Raw genomic sequence first — 26186 nt, forward strand, 5'->3', positions numbered from 1 at the left:
GACAGCTTTCAAACTCTTTTTGATAGCGCGACGACACTTGATCATAAACAGCACTGAGATCTGAAGAGTTGGCAGCCTGAAGTTACTACAGGCGCGTGACAAATATCAGATACTGGCACCCCTATAAATAGATCACTACAGGAGCTGTAAATCTGCAAATTATTTGTCTTCCCCGAATGAAGAACTTCACACTTTCCAACAATATAGTTTAACGAGCACATTCTGTAACAAAGTTGATATAAAGAGCAACGAGTTTGATTCCAGACTCCAAAAATGGATGCAACAAAAATCCTCCAATTGTGTTCGACCAAGTACACGGTATTTTGTAACGGTAGACATAAAGAGAAAGAAAACGATTCTACTGCGTGATCTTTCCACGGGTAGACAGGTCCTTGCTGTTCCAGTGCTGCTTTTCTCTACGACTTGATCAGAAAAGCTTGAGAACTTGTGGTCTCTTTCTGACGGCATACTGCCAGTGTTGATTGATTATGGCCTGACGAGTGTGATGGTGAACAAGCCCCCCTAGAAAGGACGTATTTCCCTGCAATACAGCAGATGCCACTTGCTTTCACCCTGCCCGTCCGCTGTTCCACCTCGTGGCTCAAAGCAGCCGTAGGCGAGCAGCTTCCGAACGGGGCCGTGGAAACCAGTCAGATCCTGCACTTTCCGCAGGTCATTCGACCACAACGTCTGCTAAATAGTTCCCTGGCGCCTCAAACCCTACAGCACCCTGGGAATGAACCAATGTTTAACCATTTCATTCAGTAAAAAGAAGCAGAGGGCCTTAATCTCATATTAAACCAAATCCTAATCCTACCTATAAACGTGCACACAACTGGGGTGTCTGACAAAACGTGGTCGTGTTTGCCCAACATACCCGTCGTTTCAAAGTCACGCCGCCAAAATGGGCTCCAACCTCACGCCAATCGCGGAGAATAATTTGGTGGTGCAATCACCCAGGTCGCACGACCCAATTGGAGACCACCTCAAGGAGACAATCTCACCGGTCTCACACACACACGCTCACCGCGTCGCCTCCCAGCTGGCGTTGCACCGAACCCGGCAGGACCTCTTTTTCCCGGAGGAGCCCGGTGAAAGCTTGCCGAGGTGCCAAACTCTTGATGGTGCCAGCCACCCCAAGCTCAGCGCCCGAGGCGCGGGAGTGGCCCGACCCAGAGCTCCGACTGCATCTTCTGCCTTTGCGACAGTTCAACGTTCCGGACCTCAGAACAGCGGCGGATTGAGAGAATGCCCACCGAGAGAGAGAACAGTAGACAACTGTTGCCACCAGAATACAACCAAGAGAGTGTTTGAAGACCAGGACCTCAAACCCGGCACCAAGCTCATGGTCTACAGAGCAGCAGTGATACCCGCCCTCCTGTATGCTTCATAGACATGGACCATGTACAGCAGGCACCTCAAAGCACTGGAGAGGTACCACCAACGCTGCCTCCGCAAGATCCTGCAAATCCATTGGCAGGATAGGTGCACCAACGTCAGTGTTCTCGCTCAGGCCAACATCCCCAGCATCGAAGCTTTGACCACGCTCGATCAGCTCCGATGGACGGGTCACATTGTCCGCATGCCCGATACGAGACTCCCAAAACAAGCGCTCTACTCGGAGCTCCGACACGGCAAGAGAGCCCCAGGTGGGCAGAGGAAACGCTTCAAGGACACCCTCAAAGCCTCCTTGAAAAAGTGTAACATCCCCACCGACACCTGGGAATCCCTGGCCCAAGGCCGCACAAAGTGGAGGAGAAGCATCCGGGAAGACACCGAACACCTCGAGTCTCTTCGCCGGGAGCAAGCGGAAGCCAAGCGCAAACAGCGGAAGGAGCGCACGTCAACCCAAGCACCCCACCCACCCTCCCCCTTCAACCACCGTCTGCCCCACCTGTGACAGAGACTGTAGGTCCGGCATTGGACTCATCAGTCACCTGAGAACTCATTTTTAGTGCGGAAGCAAGTCATCCTCGGTTCCGAGGGACTGCCTGAGAAGAAGACGACAACCAATACCAGAATATACGGTAGCTGGCCCAAGTCCCATGGCACAGTTCGACCCCATTGCTTTGCAGATCCAACATTCGACCAATTATTTGAAGGAGGGTAGGCGGGGGGGGGGGGTCAATCCTTACTGCCTAGTCTTCAGATGGAGATATCTATCCTCTGCCTGGGGTAACATCTCTCATGGGCAACATACGCGTCTGACACAGGCTTGCTTTGTGCCAACGGGAAGGGTGGCGATAGCGATGGCCAACTATTGCAGATACTTCGCAGCAATAAAGCCAGCTTATACTTTTATTTTTTAACATCGCTCCATGCAGAGCTGTAACCTTACCCGAATGAGATGGGTCTCCAGCTGCCCGGCAGTCAAGGTCGCTTCTTTCCGAGCAACGACAGGTCGCGGACGATGCAGCGCTTCATGCCATTTCCCCCCCCACCCCACACTTATAATGGGGCCTGGGGTCGCACTCGGGGTGTGTGTGTGTGCAGCCCGTGTCCCGTCCCGCCCCGGGGGGTTTTTATTTAATTTTTTGTGACAAGATTCTCTCCTCCTGGTTCTTGGCCAAGGGGCCCGCGCACGCGCCCTGCTGCCCTGCCCGAGCCCCTCAAGATGGCGCGCTTCCCGCCGTTCACTCTCGCCCAGCGCATTCAAAAAAAAGAGCCGAACCGCGCACGCGCGCCCGCTTGTCATTTTTTTTATATATGCGCCTCGTGACCGGATTGGCCGCCGCGCGCGTGCGTGAGAGAGACCACCTGATCGCCCGCCCGCACACACACGCACGCACATGCGCACACACGACCCCGTTCCCCGGTCGTGGGAGGCGGCGCCAGGCGTCGCGCTCGAGAGAGAGAGAGAGAGAGAGCGGGTCCCGCTCGCCGGTCCAGCGCCGACGTAAAGGTCCGGCGGCCAAACCAAAAGTGGAAGCCATTCCTCCGGCCGGCTGCCAAAAATGGGGAAAAGACCGTTCCGAGCCTGGCTCGACCGCAACACGGCCAGCCCAGCCCTACCTCCCCAGTTTCCCCCCCCCCCTTTCCTTTTTTTCCTCTCTCCCACATGGCAGCTGTCTCTCATCCTGCCAGTACACTTCACACCTAATCTTAGCCGTCTTTTGTCTCCACTTGTCCTATCACCATCTCGTCTGGTTTTGAATACCTCTTAATGTCTCTTTACTTCTTTTGTTCTATCGCAGCCCTGCCTTCGATCTATTTCATTTCCTTTCCAGTTTGAAAAAGGGGTTCGACCCGAAACGGCGACTCTAATTTCTCTCCATGGATGTTGCCTGGCCTGCTGAGTTTTTCCAGCATTTTCTGTTGTTATTTCGGATTTCCAGCATCTGCAGTATTTTGCTATCGTGCCAGCCCTACCTCTGCCGTGTGCAGCTCCCTTGCCACACCCGGAGCACCAGCGTGCCTATACAATATAAGCCTCAACCGGTTCTGTGTCTGTACCCCCCTCCCGCCTCTTGTGCCCACGTGCATGTACTGGGTCCATGGGGGCCTGGTTTGTTATCTGCTTTTGAGCTTGTGTGTGGGAAGGCTGTCTTGCTGCGCAGGCTACATCCACATTTCTTTCCGAGGCACCAAAATGCCTGGCCCGCGCGGGAGGCTGGAACCTTCGATTTCCAGTTTGCCAGGGGGGGCGGGCGAAGCGACAGCAATTTGGGGCAGAATTATTCCCCGGGTATGCAAGATCCTGCCCCTGTTCCCACTGCCCCTTTAATTCTGGCAAGGATGTGGGGAGGGGATGGGGGGAGGTCCATGGCGGATCTTCTGCCCACTCCACCCTACGTCTGACGGGGTGAGGTGGGGGGAGTTCCTGGACTGGTCTTGGGAATTCTGCCCTTTACGTCCTGAGAAGCTGAAGTGCAGAATGCTTGCCGGCCGACGCGACCCCGTGGAGCGCCTTAAGAAGCCCCCCAAAACCCGTATGGCGGAGCAGCCTCGAGAGGCCATTCGGCCCACTCCTGTTCCTAAGTCTTATGTTCTTACGAGGGAATGGGAATCGATCCCAGAGGACTGCTGGCCTAAAGAGGCCGGCTTACTCCCAACGGGCGCAGAAGACAAGAGGGCGCTACTTTTACCCCTCCGCCGTCAGGACAGCATGGCGCCCACTCTGGCCTTCCAGCCAGCGGTTTCACCTCGCTGAAGTGCCCTTGCAGGCACGCTGCGCCCACCCAATGCCACGCACATTGGGACGGAGCCGGCGGGTGCGGGCGTGGGTGGAGGTGGGGTGGGGGGGTGCGTTCTGCTTCATTACACTTGACGGATTCCCCCGCTTGAGCCACACGCGTACCGTAAAGAAGGACCCCGCTGGCTCCGGGCGCGCGTCCCCCTTGCCGCCCGCTCAGGAGAGCGCGGTGTTAAAACTAGCAGGCCTTGCAGTCGCGGCGGCTCCCGGGTGGGTACGAGCCGGGGGGGCGATCGTAACTGTCCGCCTGCCTGGTTTCTGTTGAGCGAGGCGGAGTTAAAATCGCGCCCCCCTCCCCTGCACGTTATCTCGCCGTGTGTGTGTCTGTGTGCGGCAGAGAGATTGTCATTCTGTACAACACTGTGCCTGGACCGACTATGTGGCTTTGTGTGTCCGTGTACGGATAAGCACGACCGCTCCATGTCCAGAGTGGCTTGAAAGTCAATTAACTGGCTGACTCGCAATCAATTAAAACATCAGATTGATTATAATGAACTCCACAAGGAAACAGCGCGGCCTTGTAACCATCTCTCAAGCAAATGAATACTGATGGGGTCCCGCCATTCACGCAGCAACCCCTTGCTCCAGCAGCACGAGCAGCGACATAAAGCAACGCTTCCGACAACCTCGCAGCTCGGAACAGGGTTGCTCAACTTGGAGCCAAACAAACAAAAACCCGTCGGAAATCCTCCTGGTCGGTCGCTCAGATTCTTTTCCACCAAGTCCCGCGTAAAGCGCGAGGACAGCAAAGAACCCGAGGACGTGTGACTGCAACGGAACCCGCGTTACCCGCCATGATGGAGGGGAATGTGTCGTCCTCCCCCTTCACGTCCCCTGGGCAAAAGAATAAAAGCCGATCGTTATGACTACTGCGGGGGGGGAGGGGGGAGCGAAGACTTGGAACGATGAAAAACAGAAGCATCGCGTGGCTCCGTCCACCAAGAAAAAGGGGAGGAAGTATAATAATTGACGCTGTGCCTTGAGGGGACATCCCACAAAGGGTTTGGCACTGTGAGAAGATTGGGGGACTTCTCTTAGGAAGATGCACGTGCGTGAATTCTTTGAACGTGGGGTGGCCGTTGCACACCAGCTAACACACGGGCGTGACAGAGCAAGGTCCTGGTCCAATGGCAAGGGGATCCAAGACGATTGGAGACCAGGCTCTGCTACATCGGCCTAGCACTGGTGGGGGGGGACTTAGAGGGCAGCAGATAACGGAGGTTCCATTGCACATAGAAATAACGTTCTTTCAATCCATCAAAGCCCACTGAATCTTGCCCAAAGTCACACCGTCGCCCCCCCTTGCTCCCGAGATAAGGTTGTGCACTAATCCAGACGCCCCGCCTCCCCTTCCCAGGCATCTCTTGAGCCAACATTAGCAGAGAAAGGTGAAGGGTCGGTACTCACGGTAGTTGCAGATGGTGCCCGCAAAAGATGTCATGGTGCAGTCGCAGGCGTAGCCGTCCCACTGCTGGATGCAGGCGCCCTGATTGGCACAGGAGTCCTCTTGGCACGTGGTGCTGGGGCCTAGGACGACAACACAGAAGCACAGCTGGAGATCAGTGGCCATTGCACACAGGAGAGTCCCACCAGGGCATCGGAAGTTCTTCAACTACGTCTGAAAATGGTGCCTTGCCACTGGGCACGTGCAAGTCTGAAAAGTGTGAGGTGATGCATTTTGGGAGGACTAACAAGGCAAGGGAATACACAATGAATGGTAGGGCCCTAGGAAGGACAGAGGATCAGAGGGACCTTGGTGTGCATGTACATAGATCCCTGAAGGCAGCAGGACAGGTGGATAAGGTGGTTAAAAAGGCATCTGGGATACTTGCCTTCATTAGCTGAGGCATAGAATATAAGAGCAGGGAGGTTATGATGGAGCTGTACAAAACGCTAGTTAGGCCACAGCTGGAATACTGTGTGCAGTTCTGGTCGCCACACTATAGGAGGGATGTGATTGCATTGGAGAGGGTGCAGAGGAGATTCACCAGGATGTTACCTGGGCTGGAGCGCTTCAGCTATGAAGAGAGACTGGACAGGCTGGGGATGTTTTCCTTGGAGCAGAGAAGGCTGAGGGGGGACCTGATTGAGGTGTACAAAATTATGATGGGGCATAGATAGGGTAGATAGAAAAGAACTTTTCCCCTTAGTAGAGGGGTCAATAACCAGGGGGCATAGTTTCAAGGTAAGGGGCAGGAGGTTTAGAGGGGATTTGAGGGAAAACTTTTTCACCCAGAGGGTGGTTGGAATCTGGAACTCACTGCCTGAAAGGGTGGTCGAGGCAGGAACCCTCACAACATTCAAGAAGCATTTAGATGAGCACTTGAAACGCCATAGCATACAAGGCTACGGACCGAGTGCTGGAAAATGGGATTAGAATAGACAGGGCTTGATGGCCGGCGTGGACACGATGGGCCGAAGGGCCTCTTTCTGTGCTGTGTAACTCTATGACTCTAAGAACGCGCCTCACCTCACCTGCTGCTGAAACCTTCATTCCGTGCCTTTGTTACCTCCAGACCCGACTCTTCCGACGCTCTCCCGGCCGGCCTCCCCCCTACCACCCTCCGTAAACCTGAGCTCATCCGAAACTCTGTTGCCCCGTGTCCTAACTCGCACCAAGTCTGCATGCAGGTGCAGCAAGTAATCGAAAAGGCAAATGGAATGTTGGCCTTTATTTCAAGGGGGTTGGAGTGTAAAAGCAGGAAAGTCCTGCTACAACTGTACAGGGTATTGGTGAGACCGCACCTGGAGTACTGCGTACAGTTTTGGTCTCCTTATTTAAGCAAGGATATACTTGCATTGGAGGCAGTTCAGTAGAAGGTTCACCAGGTTAATTGCAGAGATGATGGGTTGATTTATGAGGAAAGGTTGGGCCTACACTCATTGGAATTTAGAAGAATGAGAGGTGATCTTATTGAAATATATAAGATACCGAGGGGGTTCGACAAGGTAGATGCAGAGAGGATGTTTCTCCTCGTGGGGAAATCTAGAACTCGGGGGCACAGATTTAGAATAAAGGGTCGCCCTTTTAGAACTGAGATGAGGAGGAATTTCTTCTCTCAGAGGGTCGTAAATCTGTGGAATTCTCTGCCCCAGAGAGCCGTGGAGGAGGGTTAATAAATACATTTAAGGTGGAGATAGACAGATTTTTGCAAGATGAGGGAGGTCATGGGGAGCGGGCAGGGAACCCAAGATCAGCCATGATCTTATTGAATGGCGGAGCAGGCTCGAGGAGCCAAGTGGCCTATTCCTACTTCTTATGATCCGTTCACCCATCACCCACTTGCTGCGACACCCTCCTACTGTGCTGCAACCATTCTATGAAGTGGTTTCAGTACAACTGAGGGGCTCACTGGGCCATTTCAAAGAGGCAGTTAAGTGTCAACCACATTGCCATGGGTCTGGAGTCACATACCGGCCAGACACAGCAGATTTCCTTCTTTAAAGGGCACTAGTGAACTAGATGGGTTTTTACAACAATCTGATAGTTTCATGGTCGCCATTACTAACACTAACTTCTTATTCCGGGTTTATTTAATTAACTGAATTTAAATTCCCCAACTACCGTTGGGGGATTTGAACTCACGTTTCACGGATTATTAAGTCCAGGCCTCTGAATTGCTGGTCCAGTAATATAACCACTGTGCTATTGCTCCCACTATGCTGATGTCACCAGGGGTGCATCAATTAGACCGTAAACACCTTTGGGCTTAAGGAGGGGGTAAAAAAGGTAGCACGGAAATAATTTGTTAACTTGATTGCAGGAGACTGCGTACGTCGAATCATAGAATGACACTGCACAGAAGGAAGCCATTCGGCCCATCGTGCCTTTGAAAGAGCTCTCCAATTAATCCCATTCCCCCCTGCTCTTTCCCCAAAGCTCTGCACATTTCTCCCCTTCAAGTATATATCCAATTCCCCTTTTGAAAGTTACTATTGAATCTGCTTCTACCGCCCTTTCAGGCAGCGCGTTCCAGATCACAACAACTCGCTGCGGAAAAAAATGATCTCATCTCCCCCTCTGTTTTTTTTGCCAATTATCTTAAATCTGTGTCCTCTGGTTACCGACCCATCTGCCACTGAAAACAGTTTCTCCTTATTTACTCCATCAAAACCCTTCATGAACACCTCTATTAAATCTCCCCTTAACCTTCTCTGCTCTCAGGAGAACAATCCCAGTTTCTCCAGTCCAAGCACGGATCTGTAATCCCTCATCCCTGGTACCATTCTAGTAAATCTCCTCCGCACCCTCGCCAAGGCCTCGGCATCCTTCCTGAAGTGCGGTGCCCAGAATTGAACACAATACTCCAGCTGGGGCCTAACCAGTAGTTCAGCATAAACATATGTGGCCATCTGGTGCAGACTAGGATCAGACTTGGCTCCAGACTCAAGTGGTCCCTTGTCGCTTAGTATCATGAAGAACGATCAGGCGGGGGAGATTCCAGGGCCCATGGAGCTGTACATTAGCATAAGTGTGGAAAGGGAGGAATAAAAATTGGAAAATCTATCCTTTCAATATAACTAGTAAAAGAAAAATTGGATAAACACTGGAAGGAGAATAAATTGCAGGGATATGGGGAAAGAGCGGGGGAGTGGGAGTAACTAAATCGCTCTTTGAGAGAGTCGGCGCAGACTCGAAGGGCCGAATGGCCTCCTTCTGTGCTGTATCATTCTATGATTCTATGATTCTATGAAAGTAAGGTTTTCTTCTGAAAACGGGGAACCCATCATTTGGTGACAGATCGCTAGCCTGGATAGCGAGAGTCATATTTCGAAGCTTCCTTTCCAAACTCTACTTTTGCGGGTCGCGCTATTTCTGAGTGTAGCTCCCAAGACTGGCACGACCCGCGCCCTCTCAGATACTGACTCAGAATCACTGAAGCTCACTGATCCAGGGATAGGCTCGTCCTCAGACCATTTCAGACTCGCCTTCAAACTTTGGGGACCCGCGATACGGGAGATACTTCCCTTTATTAGCTGGGGCACAGAATACAAGAGCAGGGGGGTTATGCTTGAACTGTATAAAACTCTAGTTAGGCCGCAGCTAGAGTACTGCGTGTAGTTCTGGTCACCACATTACAGGAAGGATGTGATCGCACTAGAGAGGGTGCAGAGGAGATTTACGAGGATGTTGCCGGGAGTAGAGAATTTTAGCTGTGAGGAAAGACTGGACAGGCTGGGGTTGTTTTCTTTGGAACAGAGGAGGCTGAGGGGAGATTTAATTGAGGCGTATAAAATTATGAGGGGCCTAGATAGAGTGGATAGGAAGGCCCTATTTCCCTTAGCAGAGAGGTCAATAACCAGGGGGCATGGATTTGAAGTAATTGGTAGAAGGATTAGAGGGGAGTTGACGGGAATTTTTTTCACCCGGAGGGTGGTGGGGTCTGGAACTCACTGCCTGAAAGGGTGATCGAGGCAGAAACCCTCACATTTTAAAAGTACAGGAAACTTTTTTTTATCCGGCAGGGACGGGACCGACGTGGTGCCGGTTCATCAAAAATTCCAGATAACCGAACGCTATCGTAAAAGATACAGAGCTGAGAGCGCCGTATAAAGCAACAAACCCTGTTGCTTAGCAACAGCTTCAGAACAATGGGCACAAGTTGCAAGCGTCTCTGTAGCTTAGCAACAGCTGCAGCCACACCCTTGCACAGCAACAAATGGAGTAAAAAAAGTCATAAAAGTTACCTGAACCTACTCCTGAATTTTGCTGGTTAACCGAGATTTCCGGTTATTTAGGTGCCAGTAAATCGAAAGTTATGGATATGCACTTGAAGTGCCGTAACCTACAGGGCTATGGACCAAGAGCTGGAAAGTGGGATTAGGCTGGGGAACTCTTTGTCGGCTGGCTCGGACACGATGGGCCGAATGGCCTCCTTCCGTGCCGTAAACTTCTACGATTCTGTGATCCAATGACCCCAGTGGGAGCCGAGCTGCAGAGGGCCCGATCACGGGACGAAGGCCACCCCAACCCTAGGTAGGAATTTTAAAAAGGCCGTACCTCCGCATCCTCGCTCGATCAGCCCCACGCGGTGTAGGGCGTCAGCTATCAGGTCCGGCAGCCGCCCGTTCAGGTCGATCGACGCCAGGCAGCCCTGGAAGCCCTCTCGAGACGCCACCAGCTTGGGGAGGTTATTGAACATCCCCTTGTTGAGTCCACCAACGTACAGCTCCCCTGGTTGACAAGAGAAATTGAGCCGCTTTTAGCACAGGATCAAGCAAAGTGCGAATCCAACTTACTCAATCAAGCTGACTCTAATGCTGCCTCTCCGTTAGCGCTGCTGGGTCTGCAGGTGCAACCTTGGCACCATCGCGCTGGTACAGATAAAATGACTCACATTCATATAGCGCCTTCGTGACCACCGGACGTCCCAAAGCGCTTTACAGCCAATGAAGTACTTTTTGAAGTGTAATCACTGTTGTAATGTAGGAAACGCAGCAGTCAATTTGCGCACAGCAAGCTCCCACAAACAGCAATGTGATAATGACCAGATCATCTGTTTTAGTGATGTTGGTTGAGGGATAAGTATTGGCCCCAGGACACCAGGGAGAACTCCCCTGCTCTTCTTCCAATAGTGGCCGTTAGATCCTTTACGACCACCTGAGAGGGCAGACGGGGCCTTGGTTTAACGTCTCATCCGAAACACTGCGCCTCCGACAGTGCAGCACTCCCTCAGTAATGACCCTCCGACAGTGCGGTGCTCCCTCAGCACTGCCCCTCCGACAGTGCGGCGCTCCCTCAGTACTGCCTCTCCGACAGTGCAGCGCTCCCTCAGTACTGCCCCTCCGACAGTGCGGCGCTCCCTCAGTACTGCCCCTCCGACAGTGCGGCGCTCCCTCAGTACTGCCCCTCCGAGAGTACGGCGCTCCCTCAGTACTGCCCCTCCGACAGTGAGGCGCTCCCTCAGTACTGCCCCTCCGACAGTGCGGCGCTCCCTCACTACTGCCCCTCCGACAGTGAGGTGCTCCCTCAGTACTGCCCCTCCGACAGTGAGGCGCTCCCTCAGTACTGCCCCTCCAACAGTGAGGTGCTTCCTCAGTACTGCCCCTCCGACAGTGCGGGCTTAGCAGGCCAATTAAGGGGAAGCCGGTTACAGAGAACGTCAGTGCAGGACGTTTCATCTGTCAAAAATTTTTGACAGATCAATTGTCACCATTTTACAGCTCTGTGAAGCTGTCAAACACTGACATTCTCTGTTGTTTGATGAGTCCTTGTATTCAAGGCTCATCAAACCTCTTTTGTGAGCAGAAATTAGATGATTGTTGCATCGGAGAATGCAGCAGCCATCTGTCATCTCTGCCGGTGAGATGCGGGACTGTCCGCAAACCCACCGATTGAAGCCTGCAGGAAGAAACAAAGGTAAGGAAACATTTTCTATCACTTTTCACCCACCTCACATACTCACCTCTCCACACTTGCACCCATCACTTACCTCCGCAGCGCCCTTTTGCACCCCTCCGACCCCCACAGACCCACTGCTCGCCTCGGTGATCCTAACGGGGTTTCCCGACGTCGAGAAGCCCGCGCCTCTGTTGGTACAATGGGGATAATCCTCTTAACTGCCTGTTAACTATTGTTCACAGGCAGCTAAGTGGCTGTAATCCCCTAACTGTCTCCAGGAGACGGGACCCGGCGCGAGTGGGGGACCCGCCTCATGGGAGATGGCACTGAGGTGGGATGGGCACCCGCCCCCAGATTCTGCCATTTTCCCGGCAGTCTCGCCTCCAAACTCGCCTCCCCAGGGCTGGCAAGATCGCTCCCATGCTCTCTGTATCCACTCGAACAAAATTTTTCATAATTTTAAAGACCTCTATTCGGTCACCCCCTCAACCTTCTTTTTTCAAAAGAGAAGAGACCCAGCCTGTCCATCCTTTCCTGATAGGTATACCCTCACATTTCTGGTGTCATCCTTGTAAATCTTCTTTGCAAAAAGAAAATACGGCAGATGATGGAAATCTGAAATATAAACAGAAAATGCTGGAGATACTCCGGGTCAGGCAGCATCTGTGAAGAGAGAAACAGAGTTAACGTTTCAGGTCGATGACCTTTCGTCTGACGAAAGTGTAATGATCAGTAACATGTCATTCTAGAATGGTACACTAGGTGGGGCTGTATGTTTAGTAGGGGGCCACCCACAAGGCAGTAGTCAAGATGGATGCCTGTACACTAGTCCACATGGCTGAATAAATGACCAGCTCAAGTTAGCTGTTCATAATGAAAACGTCTATTTATTTATGAACATAACAGAAAGGTCATCGACCTGAAACATTAACTCTGTTTCTCTCTTCATAAATCTCTGCGCCCTCTCCAGTGCCTCTATATCCTCTTTATAATATGGCGACCAGAACTGTGCGCAGTTACATGTGCCTCGCACGTTAACCAGCCTCAGAAAGACATCTCCAAAGCCGGCTTGTTGGCTCAGTTCTCCAAAGCCACAGCTATCTCGAGCAGCAGCGGAATGCAGGGGTCGGCATGTGTGCATCGTCCCGTTGATTGCACAATTACTATCGCTCTCGCCAGGACATCGACCTCTGCTACCTATCTCCCGCTGACACCTTTCCTATCACTCCGTTTCTCAGTACAATTTAAATGATCAATCACCGCGGTATTGTCCCACCGTCCCGCCAGCCAGGAGCAAGCCTGAGAACCCGCCTAAACCCTACAGCCCACGCAACAAGGAGATTTGGGGGGCATTCTGGGCAACAGCGAGGCAGGGCGGGCAATCTAAATGAGGCGCGCCTTTATTTGTCAGGAAACCCGGGCAAGCAGAGACCCGGGGGTCAGACACTCTGACCGCAGGCGCGCAATAGGGCACCGGCTGCCCTTTGCCCGACAGATTACCCTGACAGGCGATAGGTCGAGCGGCAGGCCTGCTATTGCCTAACCCACCGGTGGGGCTGAGGGCAGCAGAAGGCAGTTGAGGCCAATTCATTAAATATATTCAAGAAGGAGTTAGATAACTTTCTTAAGGCTAAAGGGATCAAGGGATATGGGGAGAAGGCAGGGACCGGGTACTGAATTTGGATGATCAGCCATGATCTCATTGAATGGTGGAGCAGGCTCGAGGGGCCGAATGGCCTACTCCTGCTGCTATCTTCTATGTTTCTATGATCTTATTGAAGATTCACCGGGCTGATACCTGGGATGGCAGGAATGACGTATGAAGAGAGATTGGGTCAATTCGGCTTATATTCGCTAGAGTTTAGAAGAATGTGAGGGGATCTCATTGAAACTTATAAAATTCTAACAGGAGTAGACAGACTAGATGTTCCTGATGGCGGGGGAGTCCAGAACCAGGAGACACAGTCTAAGGATAAGGGGTAAGCCATTTAGGACTGAGATGAGGAGGAATTTCTTCACCCAGAGAGTGGTGAACCTGTGGAATTCTCTACCACAGAAGACAGTTGAGGCCAATTCATTAAATATATTCAAGAAGGAGTTAGATATATTTCTTAAGGCTAAAGGGATCAAGGGATGTGGGGAGAAAGCAGGGACAGGGTACTGAATTTGGATGATATCTCATTAAATGGCGGAACAGGCTCGAGGGGCCAAATGGCCTATATTATATTATGGAATCTTCTGTTTCTATAATCTGTGGATCGAGCTTGTGGAGATGCAGAGAGGATGGATCACTGTACTTCTGCCGTTGCTGATTTAGTGGCCCATTAGATGCACAAGAGAAGGAAATGTTTTCTCAGCGGGCACCGGCACCTTTTTTTTGGCGGCGGGGTGGGGGGGAAATCAGATAGATGGGACCTGGGCGGGTGTCAGCTTGGGCATACAGGATGTCAACATTTGCCTGGGATGCCCCCTCCCTTCTCCCCCCCACCCCCCACTCCCCATCGCGGGAAAGTTTGCAAATCTTTGGAGTGGAACACGAACCAGCCACTGAATCAGCCACTGGGGACTCATGATTCTTGATGTTCACGCTTGGCCTCAATTTGCTGCCTTAAATGGCCTTGCAGCGTGAAAGCCATCATTAGGGAAATTTATAGCGTCCAGTGGCCCCTTCGTGCTTTCAATAAATGCATCTTGGCCGCTGATTCCCTTAAACACTGGCAGCAGCGTTCCGATTAGTTCCAATTATGGCCGGAATACAATTCATTACCCTCGCTCACAGCTCCCCTAATTAGCGCTGATTTTATTAGAGATACTCTGCCTACGCGCTCCTGCCGAGACGTCAATTCAATTAATCACGTGAAATAATACGGCCCGGCATCGATTGCGCCGCACAGGACTTTGGAGCCTGCGAGCTGTTCTGAGATCCGCGGGAGAAAAAAAACCCGGAAGGAGCCATTTAGGCCTAGAAATTGGCCTGAGGCGCCCAAGCGACGCAAAGTTCGCCTGGGCGCTGGAATTTGCGCCGTGATCGCCGCATTAGCGATCACCGCAAATTCAGTTGAAGTGCCCCTAGAGGGAGACGGGGCGTGGCTCTAGGCGCTCCGCACCCCTCTTAGGGCGCTGAAAATGAATTTTGCAGCGTTACGTGGCGCAGCGCCACACGCTGCGGCATGGCACGCTGCGGTACTGCAGGCCTTCCTCCCACTGTTAAGGGGGATGGGCCTGCAACAGCGCGAGCCCCGATCGCGAGTGCCGGCAAAAGAGCCCGGCACCAAGGAGAAATGCCGGGCTCTCGGGAAACAGCTGGCAATGCCGCGGGGGGGGGGGGGCGGTGACCAGGAGGCCGGGGACGGAGGTGCTGGCAGGCGGCTGCCGAAAAAGCGGCCGCCCCGTACCTCCACCTTAAATTGCGCCTCTGCCAGCACAGCAAGGCCCCGTGAACCGGGCGCGGGTAGCGAACAGCGCTACAGCGGTGTTCGCTACCAAATATCGCGATCGGGGCACGAATGGGGCGCTGCGCACACCGATGACGTCATCGGTGGCAGCACAGCGCAAAAGGCTAACGCCACCATTAGCGCCCCTGCTGAATATCGCACTGACTGCCTCTTTAGGCGCTAACAGGTGGCGCTACTCACCCAATTTTTCCCCCTTAGTCTACGAAGCCCCAAGAAGTGTCGGCACCAGGCAGTGGCCGGAAACAAATAGCGGCCTCGTCCAGGCTGTCTCACGTTCCGGCTCCAACCCGGGTGAGCACAGCCAGCAAGACCCTGCATTTATATACAGCGCCTTTAACGTCGTGAAACGTCCCACGGACCTTCACAGGAGCGTAAGTCAGACAAGGTTTGACCCCGAGCCGCATAAGGAGATGTTAGGGGCAGGTGACCCCCAAAGCTGGGTCGAAGGGGTGTTGGTCATAAAGGAGGAGAGAGAGAGGCGGAGAGGTTTAGGGAGGGAATTCCAGAGCTTAGGGGCCCAGGCAGCTGAAGGCATGGCCGCCAATGGTGGAGCGATTAAAAAGAGGGCCACGCAAGATGCCAGAATTGGAGGAGCGCAGAGATCTCAGAGGGTTGTGGGGCTGGAGGAGGTCACAGAGATAGTGAGGGGGGCGAGGTCCATGGAGAGGGTTGAACACAAGGATGAGAATTTTAAAGAAAGACTCCCATTTCTACAGCGCCTTTCACGACCACCGGACTTCTCATAAGCGCTTTACAGCCAATGAAGTACTTTTTGGAGTGTAGTCACTGTTGTAATGTGGGAAACCCGGCAGCTAATTTGCGCACAGCAAGCTCCCACAAACAGCAATGTGATAATGATGAGATCATCTGTTTTAGTGATGTTGGTTGAGGGATAAATATTAGCCCAGGACACCAGGGAGACCTCCCCCTGCTCTTCTTCCAATAGTGGCCGTGGGATCATTTACGTCCACCTGAGAGGGCGGCTGGGGCCTCGGTTTAACGTCTCGTCCGAAAGACGGCACCTCTGACAGTGCAGCACTCCCTCAGTACTGCCCCTCCGACAGTGCAGCCCTCCCTCAGTACTGCCCCTCCGACAGTGCAACCCTCCCTCAGTACTGCCCCTCCGATAGTGTGGCGCTCCCTCAGTACTGCCCCTCCAACAGTGCGGCGCTCACTCAGGACCGCCCCTCCGACAGTGCGGCGCTCCCTCAGCATTGCCCCTCCAACAGTGTGGCGCTCCCTCAGCATTGCCCCTTCGACAGTGCGGCGCTTCCTCAGTACCACCCCTCCGACAGTGCGGCGCTCCCTCAGTATGCCCCTCCGACAGTGCGGAGCTCCCTCAGTACTGCCCCTCCCACAGTGCGGCGCTCCCTCAGTACTGCCCCTCCCACAGTGCGGCGCTCCCTCAGTACTGCCCCTCCGACAGTGAGGCGCGCCCTCAGTACTGCCCCTCCCACAGTGTGGCGCTCCCTCAGTACTGCCCCTCCCACAGTGCGGCGCTCCCTCAGTACTGCCCCTCCGACAATGCGGCGCTCCCTCAGTACTGCCCCTCCCACAGTGCGGCGCTCCCTCAGTACTGCCCCTCCGACAGTGAGGCGCTCCCTCAGTACTGCCCCTCCCACAGTGTGGCGCTCCCTCAGTACTGCCCCTCCCACAGTGCGGCGCTCCCTCAGTACTGCCCCTCCGACAATGCGGCGCTCCCTCAGTACTGCCCCTCCCACAGTGTGGCGCTCCCTCAGTACTGCCCCTCCCACAGTGCGGCGCTCCCTCAGTACTGCCCCTCCCACAGTGTGGCGCTCCCTCAGTACTGCCCCTCCCACAGTGCGGCGCTCCCTCAGTACTGCCCCTCCCACAGTGCGGTGCTCCCTCAGTGCTGCCCCTCCGACAATGCGGCGCTCCCTCAGTACTGCCCCTCCGACAGTGTGGCGCTCCCTCAGTACTGCCCCTCCCACAGTGCGGCGCTCCCTCAGTACTGCCCCTCCCACAGTGTGGCACTCCCTCAGTACTGCCCCTCCGACAGTGCAGCGCTCCCTCAGCACTGCACTGGAGTGTCAGCCTAGCTTTAAATGCTCAAGTCTCATGGAGTGGGACTTGAACCTACAACCTTCTGATTCAGAGGCGAGAGTGCTACCCACTGAGCCACAGCTGACACTTTAAATCTGAGGCGTTGCCGGACCGGGAGCCAATGTAGGTCAGCGAGCTCAGGGGGGTGATGGGTGAACGGGACTTGGTGCGAGTTAGAACACGGGGCAGCAGAATCTGGAAGAGCTTGTAGTGTATGTAACCTGTACCACCTTAAGAGACTACCTTAAGGTGATGGACTACTTTCTGATGGCTCCTGTATATTGTAGTACCGGTGGTGACCACACCGGTATATAAACCCTGTGGAGCAAAGTGTATTTCAGTTCAGCCCTGACCCTCAGTTACTAAAGACCTGTTTAAGTATTCTGTTGTCTGTGTCCAGTAATTCAGCATAACTACATTTGAAAACACAGACTCAACAGTGGCGACGAGTCTGATCGTACCTAGCGGCAGTTTTGCATCCAAGGAAGCTTCGTCCTCAGAACGGGCGTCAAAAAGGGGCATCCGCCCTCAACATCCTGCTGAGCACTGCATCACACGAGAGGCCATCGGGAACCCGGGTTGGTTTGCTGGCCACGAAGTCCACCATCAGCAACAGGCAGTGATCATCCCTTCTACGGCAGCGGCGGGTAAGCCCGATCGAGCGGCACGGAGGGGAAGTCGGCCGAGTTGTCAGTGGGAGATGGGGAGGGAAAACGAAGAAAAGGGCGGAGAACACGACCGCAGCCGGTGTCAGGGGCCGGACTGCAATCGGGGCAGAGACGCGCAGCAGCCAGAAAAGCGTTGATGTCCACGAGGACCGCGGGAGCGGCGGGGAACAAGAGCAGCAGCGTCGGGGGAAATAAAGGACCACTGGGAGGGGAGAATGGCAACAGCGCGGTAATCGCCATTTTAGTCGGCGGGGGAAGAAGACAAGCGCGGGAAAAGCCGCCATTTTGAAAAATAAAATAAAATAAAGGAAACTCAACAAGGATGCCAAAAATGGGTAACATCACTGCTTTTGATAGCGATGTAGAAGATTGGGCCACTTATGTGGAACACGTTGAAGTTTACTGTACAGCGAATGAGGTACCGGTGGATAAGAAAGCACTAACCCTATTAAACTCGATGGGTGCGAAGACGTACGGGTTATTAAGGCACCTTGTAACACCAGATAAACCGGTAGGAAAGAGTTTCGCGGATATTGTTACTATCCTGCAAGAGCATTTAAACCCCACGCCGCTGCTGATAGCGGAACGATTTAAATTTTACAAAAGAATTCAGCTTAAAGAGGAAAGCAACGCTGAATTCTTAATCGAACTGCGCAAGTTATCAAAGTACTGTCAGTTCGGTACAGGACTAGCAGACGCTCTGAGAGATAAGTTTGTGTGTGGGCTACTAAAGGAAGGAACCCAGAAGCGACTGCTAGAGGAAAAGGATCTTACGCTGGACAAAGCTTTCAGCATTGCAGCATCGCACGAGGCAGCAGCACGAGGCACTGCAGAAATGCAGCAAAGGCCATCGGAATTCAGCACCAATGAAATGGCATTGGGCGCAGTAAAGTGCTATTGTTGCGGAAGGACAACGCATGACCAGAACCAGTGCTTTTTCAAAGATAAAGAATGCAGGCAATGTGGCAAACTTGGTCACATAGCGAGAATATGCCGGTCAGGAAAGAAGACCAGCAACAAAAAGTCGCCGCAGGAGAAGTACAAAAAAGTACACAAGGTGACAGAGAACAGTTCGGATGAACAGAAGACGGATTCAGACTCCAGCAGTAAGGAACTGGGTTGTCTAAAAATACATAATGTGGGTAACACAGCAGACCACCAAACTATCTGGGTCATGCTTCGGATAGCAGGAGTCCAAGTGAAGATGGAATTGGACACTGGATCGGCATTGATGGTCATGAATAAGCAAGATTACAAAAGGTTATTCTTACACATTCCCCTGAGGGATACGGAGATTGTATTGAAAACATACACGGGGCAAAGAGTATACCCCATCGGAAAGATAAAGGTAAAGGTGGTCTACAATGGTAAAGAAAGTCAGGGAATGGACTTGTATGTGTTACCTGAGGGAGGTCCGCCACTACTGGGACGGGAATGGATCCGGAGAATAAATGTGGACTGGCATTCCTTAAAAGCACTAACTGTAGATTCCTGTAAAGAGGACGACGTCAAACCTAAACGACTGTCCAAAATATTGGACGATGCTAAGGAGGTGTTCCAACAGGGACTGGGAACACTGAAAGGAATTACGGCAAACATCAAGGTTGAAGAACATGCAAACCCAAAATTTTTCAAAGCCAGACCGGTACCTTATGCGATACGGCCTGCTGTGGAAACAGAGCTGGAAGGGCTAGAACGTTCAGGAGTACTGTCAAAGGTGGACTGGAGCAAATGGGCCACACCCATTGTTCCCGTCATGAAGCGTTCGTTGAGCAACAAGCCGGGGGAACCTGGGAAGGTTCGCATCTGTGGCGATTTCAAGATCACTGTTAATCCGGTTCTTCACACGGTGCAATATCCGCTTCCGCGGATTGAGGATATCTTCGCTTCACTGTCTGGCGGGAAACACTTCACCAAGATAGACCTGGCGCAGGCGTACCTACAGATGGAAGTTGATGAAGCGTCACGCCAGTATCTCACAATCAACACACATAAGGGCTTATATCGGTATAATAGACTGGTTTTTGGAGTGGCATCGGCTCCAGCGATTTGGCAAAGGGCCATGGAGCAGGTATTACAGGGAATTCCAGGCACACAATGCTACCTGGACGACATTCTGATTACAGGAGATGATGATAAGGAACACCTCGCGAATTTGGAGCAGGTGCTCACCAGATTGAAAGAATATGGACTCAGAGTTAATCGCCAGAAATGTGAGTTCTTTCAGAAGCGAATCTCGTACTGCGGCCACGTCATTGACCAGGAGGGGCTTCATAAGTCACCTGACAAGATCGAAGCTGTTGTGAAAGCTCCCGCTCCGGAAAATGTATCCCAGTTGAGGTCATTCCTTGGGTTGATTAACTATTACCATAAGTTTCTTCCAAATTTATCCACGGTGTTACACCCGCTGAACACTCTTTTGCAAATGGGAGTACCATGGAAGAGGAGCGAGGACTGTAAGCAGGCTTTTCAAAAAAGCAAGGCACTGATCACCTCTAAGGAAGTGTTGGCTCACTTTAACCCAACGCTGCCTATTCGTTTAGCTTGTGATGCTTCTCCATATGGTATCGGGGCAGTGCTCTCACATAAGTTGCCAAATGGCTTGGAAAGGCCAGTCGCGTTCGCATCCAGATCATTGACCTCCGCAGAGCGCAACTATGCTCAGATAGATAGGGAGGCTCTCAGCCTCGTGTGGGGAGTTAAGAAATTTAACCATTACCTGCAAGGCCAAAAGTTTACGCTGCTGACAGATCACCAGCCGTTGGTTTCCATTTTTAACCCTAAGAAGGGTGTTCCGGTTATGACGGCGCAGAGGCTTCAGAGATGGTCCCTTTTCCTAGGGGCACATCAATATGATATCGAATTCAAAGGTACAAAGCAACATGGTAATGCTGATGGGCTGTCGCGCCTGCCACTACCTACAGCGGAAGAGGCACTGGCAGTTGACCCTGTCGAGATATTTCACTCGACCATCATCGAATGCTTACCAGTCACCAATGCGAGTATTGAGAGAGAGACCCGAAACGACCCGACACTGTCTCGGGTCTACGATTTGACAGTGAAGGGATGGCCAGCACATGGCGAACCACTGTTACCTGCATTCTCAGCCAGACGAGAACAGTTGTCCGTCTGTCAAGGAACATTGATGTATGGAACAAGGGTGATTATTCCTCCTAAATTAAGGGAGAGAGTTCTGAAGGAACTGCATGAAGGTCATCTGGGGGGAGTCAAGATGAAAGGCCTTGCTAGGGCTTATGTGTGGTGGCCAGGTATCGACAAACAAATAGAGGATCTGACTAAAAGCTGCTCAGGGTGCCAAAAAGTTCAAAATGCACCTCCAATTGCACCGCTGCATCCGTGGGAATGGCCTTCAACCCCATGGCAACGTGTGCATATCGACTTTGCAGGTCCATTCATGGATTCCATGTTTTTGATAGCGGTAGACACACATTCTAAATGGCCAGAAGTGATTAAGATGTCGACCACTACCTCTGAAAAGACGATCGCAGTTCTAAGAACCATATTTGCAAGGAATGGGTTGCCGGAACAAATATGTTCAGACAACGGACCACAGTTCGTGTCAGAAGAATTCCAGAAATTCATGAAAAAGAATGGGGTGAAGCACTATACATCTGCCCCATATCATCCGGCTACCAATGGGTTGGCCGAGAGATTTGTACAAACGTTCAAAAAGGCGATAAAGGCCATGAGCGAAGACCATATTCCACTACAACACAAGGTGGACAATTTCCTGATGGCATATCGAAACGCCACGCATGCAGTGACAAATCAAAGCCCTGCCATAATGTTCTATAACAGGAGGTTGCGGTCCCGGTTGGATTTGTTAAAACCCAATGTGCGTAGGGAAGTCGAAAACAAACAATTCCAGCACGTAAATAACAAGGCCACTCGGAGTTTCGAAATAGGACAACCAGTGTTGGCCAGGGACTATAGGAATGATAAATGGCAATCCGGAACAATTCGTGCCCGACAAGGACCCTTGATGTACATGGTAGACGTTGGTGAGAACGTAATACGCCGTCATGCTGACCAACTTGTGGAATCGAGAACAAGGGTCGACCCCATGTCTATGGCAGAGACACCAGTTGAAGAAGTTATTGAGCCTGTAGCATCTACCTCAGACTCGAACGTACATGATGATGTTCAATCCATAGGAGATCAAATGGATGAGTCGCCCCAGCAACGAGAACCAGAGGCCCCTGAAAGGCGTTATCCGGCCCGGATCAGGAGGCCTCCTTAGAGACTGAATCTTTGAACAGTTTTGTATGAAAGTTGTACATATGTTATCCATGTTATGTTTAAATTGGGGTGTACACTGTTAAGCTAAAAGGGGAGGAATTGTAGTGTATGTAACCTGTACCACCTTAAGAGACTACCTTAAGGTGATGGACTACTTTCTGATGGCTCCTGTATATTGTAGTACCGGTGGTGACCACACCGGTATATAAACCCTGTGGAGCAGTGTATTTCAGTTCAGCCCTGACCCTCAGTTACTAAAGACCTGTTTAAGTATTCTGTTGTCTGTGTCCAGTTATTCAGCATAACTACATTTGAAAGCACAGACTCAACAGAGCTCAAGTCTATGGAGGGTGGAAGACGTGATGCCCGCCAGTTGAACCTTGGCTGTCCCAGGTCCAGCTCTGACGGGTAAAAGGTGCTGACATCCCAAAGCCAGGCTGTCCCTTAGGGCAATGTAGTCAGGGCGGCCCGGTTCATGAACAACGGGCTGCCACCAGACTCAGCACTCGCGCCGACGGTCATCAACGTCCACACGCGAGGCGCGCCACCAACGGAGATGCGCAGGTTTGCATACGCAGATGACCTTGCCCGGCAACACAAGTACCCGCCCTCAACAACATCAAGTCCACCTTGATCGGGGGCCGAAACACCGGCGCACCCTGAAAGTGGCCCTGTGCGACATGACCCCCCACTCCGACCTATCTCGGAGTGAAGCTTGCACCGCTCGCTAACCTGCCACAACCCCCTGAAGAAGGGAGGGGCCAAGACGAAGTCAAGGGCCAAGCTAGTCCAGAAACTGAACAAACACAAGCTGGGGAGCATCAGTGCTCTGGACGTCAGCGATGGCCCTTGTGCACTCTGTAGCTTAGCACAGTCAGGAGTGTGATGGAATACTCTCCACTTGCCTGGATGAGCGCAGCTCCAACAACACTCAACAAGCTCAACACCATCCAGGACAAAGCAGCCCGCCTGATCGGCACCCCATCCACCACCTTAAACATTCACTCCCTCCACCACAGGCGCACCGTGGCTGCAGTGTGTACCATCTACAAGATGCACTGCAGCAACTCGCCAAGGCTTCTTCGGCAGCACCTCCCAAACCCGCGACCTCTTCCACCTAGAAGGACAAGGGCAGCGGGCGCATGGGAGCACCACCACCTCCAAGTTCCCCTCCAAGTCACACACCATCCTGACTTGGAAGTATATCGCCAATCCTTCATCGTCGCTGGGTCAAAATCCTGGAACTCCCTCCCTAACAGCGCTGTGGGAGCACCTTCACCACACGGACTGCAGCGGTTCAAGAAGGCGGCTCACCACCACCTTCTCAAGCGGCAATTAGGGATGGGCAATAAATGCTGGGCCTTACCAGCGACTCCGCTATCCCATGAACGATTAAAAAAAAGTTATTATCCCAATTCCTGACGGCCGTTTGAGCAGATAGGGTACAAGCTGCCCCATGCCCACTACTGAGCAGATCGACCACAGGTAGGCCACGTTCCACTCTAAAGGAATCAACACGGGTCACCCCAACTCCCGCTCAGAAGAGAGGGGCAAAAGTGGTTGCTGAGACTGAATGAGATGCCAGGAATATTGGAACAGGAGGAGGCCATTCAGCCCCTCGAGCCTGTTCCGCCATTCAATGAGATCATGACTGATCTATGACCTAACTCCATCTACCCGCCTTTGCCCCACATCCCTTAATACCTTTGGTTAACAGAAAGCTATCAATCTCAGATTTAAAATTAACAATTGATCTAGCATCAATTGCCGTATGCGGAAGAGAGTTCCAAACTTCTAGAAGTGTTTCCTAACTTCACTCCTGAAAGGTCTGGCTCTAATTTTTAGACTGTGCCCCCTAGTCCTAGAATCCCCAACCAGCAGAAATAGTTTCTCTCTCTCTGCCCTGTCAGTTCCCCTTAATATCCTGTAAACTTCAATCAGATCACCCCTTAACCTTCTACATTCCAGGGAATACAACTCTAGTTTGTGTAATCTCTCCTCGTAACTTAACCCTGGGAGTCCGAGTATCATTCTGGTAAACCTACGCTGGACTCCCTCCAAGTGTCAGCCGTGGCTCAGTGGGTAGCACTCTCTAAGTGGGAGGGGCTAGGAGTGAGCAGGTGTTACTGGTTGCCTGATTGCTGCAGGGAGTTGGAGTGAGTTTGTAAAAAGTTGGTGGTGGTTTTTTTTCAGGTTTTAGGGCCTTTTTGGCCCATAAACAACAGCCAGAAGACTGCTGCGGGGTCCGGAGTGCCGGGCCCCTCAGAGGACAGTGTTCCCAAGATGAATTTAATCAGAGGAGAGACTATGGTTGGAAGGGAAAGAAATAGGCCCGAAGATTTGGGCCGGGACCCCAGGAGGTTTGGAAAAGAAAACACGGTGGTGGTTCAGTGCGAGGATAAGGAGATACGAGCTTGGGATATTATCCAGGCGGTACATGAGGACTGCGGTGAGGGAAGCTGCTTTGCCTGTCGACCAAAGCCGAATGTTGGGTTCGAGGTGACGGTCAGTGGCCGAGAGGAGGTGGAAAGACTTTTACTCAGTTTGAAAGTTGGCGATAAGTTCTTGGAGGTATTTCTGCTATATTCGGAAGAGGTGGTGGTCTCATTCTTAAACTTGCCAGTTTATATTGAGGACGATGTGCTAATTAAGAAGTTGGCGTCTTGGGACATTAAAATTTGCTCAGCAATAAAGAGGAGATACTATCCAGGAACACGTAGCAGATGGAACCCGTTACTAAAAGATGCGGTTCCCAGAGGAGGGGAAATCATTACCATACAGCATGAAATTTGAGACAATGGAAGGAGTGCAGTACTTCCGAGTACTTCATGATAACCAAGTGAAGGTTTGTTATTATTGTCTTGGATACGACCATCTTGTAAGAAACTGTCCAGACTTGTACTGTTATAATTGCGGCGAGTCTGGTCACATCGCTCGGAGCTGCAAGGCGGAGAGCTGTGGGGTGTGTCACAAAGGCCCCACCCGCTGTGCGTGTGAGGCAGAAGGAAGCTCTATGAGTGATGAGGTGATGGGAGAAGGAGCAGGAGGTGTGAGTGGAACGGCCGGAGGAGCAGAGCAGTCGGAGGACACAGCTGGTAAATTGAAGGAGAAAAGAGCACAGGAAGATGTAGAAAATTGCGGAGCAGAGAACAGGATGGAGATGGTGGAAAATACACCAAGTACAGTGGAAAAGAACAAAGACAGCAGAGGGCAGCAAGGGTCGAGTGCAGACTCGAGCCTTAATAAGGTTCAGCTCTCCCTAAAGAATCTGGTGTCTGCGGGGGGAGAGGAGGCGGGAGCGGGGTGCGTGGTAAATGTAAGTACTCGAAAGAAAGACGAGGAGTCGGAAATCTTGGGGAGCAGGAGGGGGCAAGACAAGGAGAGGGTGCAAGAGGCAGGAGCCTTAAAGGGGCAGCAGGACGGGAGCGGCAAGACAAAGGCGGCAGAAGGGAGCAATATAGGTGCGCCATTGTCCCAGAGAGAGAAGGATCAGGGAGCAAGGGTCAGAGGTGGAGATGAGGTCGAAGGGAGAGGCACTGTTGGAGAAACCGCGATAGCAGGAAGACCCTCTATGGGAGATGATGTATCTGACAGGGAGCAGGATTATGTATCTGATGGGGAGCAGGCACAGAGAGTTACAGAAGAGCTTGAGAGTGAGGAATTAGAGGGGGACAGAGACAAGTCGGGGGTGGGGTGGCATGATGTGGAAAGGGAAAGGTTAGTGAGGGGCAGAAGGAGGGAGAAAGGGCCACTCCTTGGCCCAAACTTAATGCAAGGAAGAGGCTGAACCAGCAGGGAAGGTTCAAACAGGAGGTGAAAAAGAGTCGGAGGCTGCAGGAAAAAGCAACAGCTGGCCGAAAAGTTGGGAAGGAGCATGAGAGGAGGGAAGGGCCAGAGATTAAATGATGGGGAGATTATCAGGCATACTTCCCTTCTTCGGAGCCATGATTACATTGGTCTCGATTAATGTGAACGGACTGAGGGGTGAGAAGAAATTGCGGCAGTTGTTGCAGGGTTTTAAAGGCATGGACCTGTTGTGTCTGCAAGAAACCTTTTGGGATGAGTATATCCTCGAAAGAGTTCAGAAGGTTTGGAAGGGAGAGGTGTTTGCAAGTTGTGCAAACAATAACCGTAGAGGGGTGGCTGTCTTGGTGAGTCCGTCCATAAAAGAGAACGTTGCCTTGGTGGACAAGGACACTGAGGGG

The 26186-nt window shown here is 52.2% G+C and overlaps 1 protein-coding gene across 1 annotated transcript in view; it reads right to left on the bottom strand.

The window, feature by feature from the left end:
* Positions 1-5567: 5567 nt before the first annotated feature.
* The window catches only part of LOC147092842 (neurexin-2-like), a 1315750-nt gene continuing 1295131 nt past the window's right edge, over positions 5568-26186 (bottom strand). The window contains exons 15-16 of the mRNA XM_085975700.1: positions 10194-10367; positions 5568-5719 (exon numbers count right to left, since the gene is read on the bottom strand). Of these exons, the coding sequence (XP_085831826.1) occupies positions 5568-5719; positions 10194-10367 (326 nt within the window). The remainder of the gene's footprint in view (positions 5720-10193; positions 10368-26186) is intronic.

The sequence above is a fragment of the Somniosus microcephalus genome, unplaced genomic scaffold, assembly GCF_052327205.1.
Source record: "Somniosus microcephalus isolate GS21.2 unplaced genomic scaffold, FLI_Smic_1.0 unresolved_chr2, whole genome shotgun sequence".
Taxonomy (NCBI): Eukaryota; Metazoa; Chordata; class Chondrichthyes; order Squaliformes; family Somniosidae; genus Somniosus; species Somniosus microcephalus.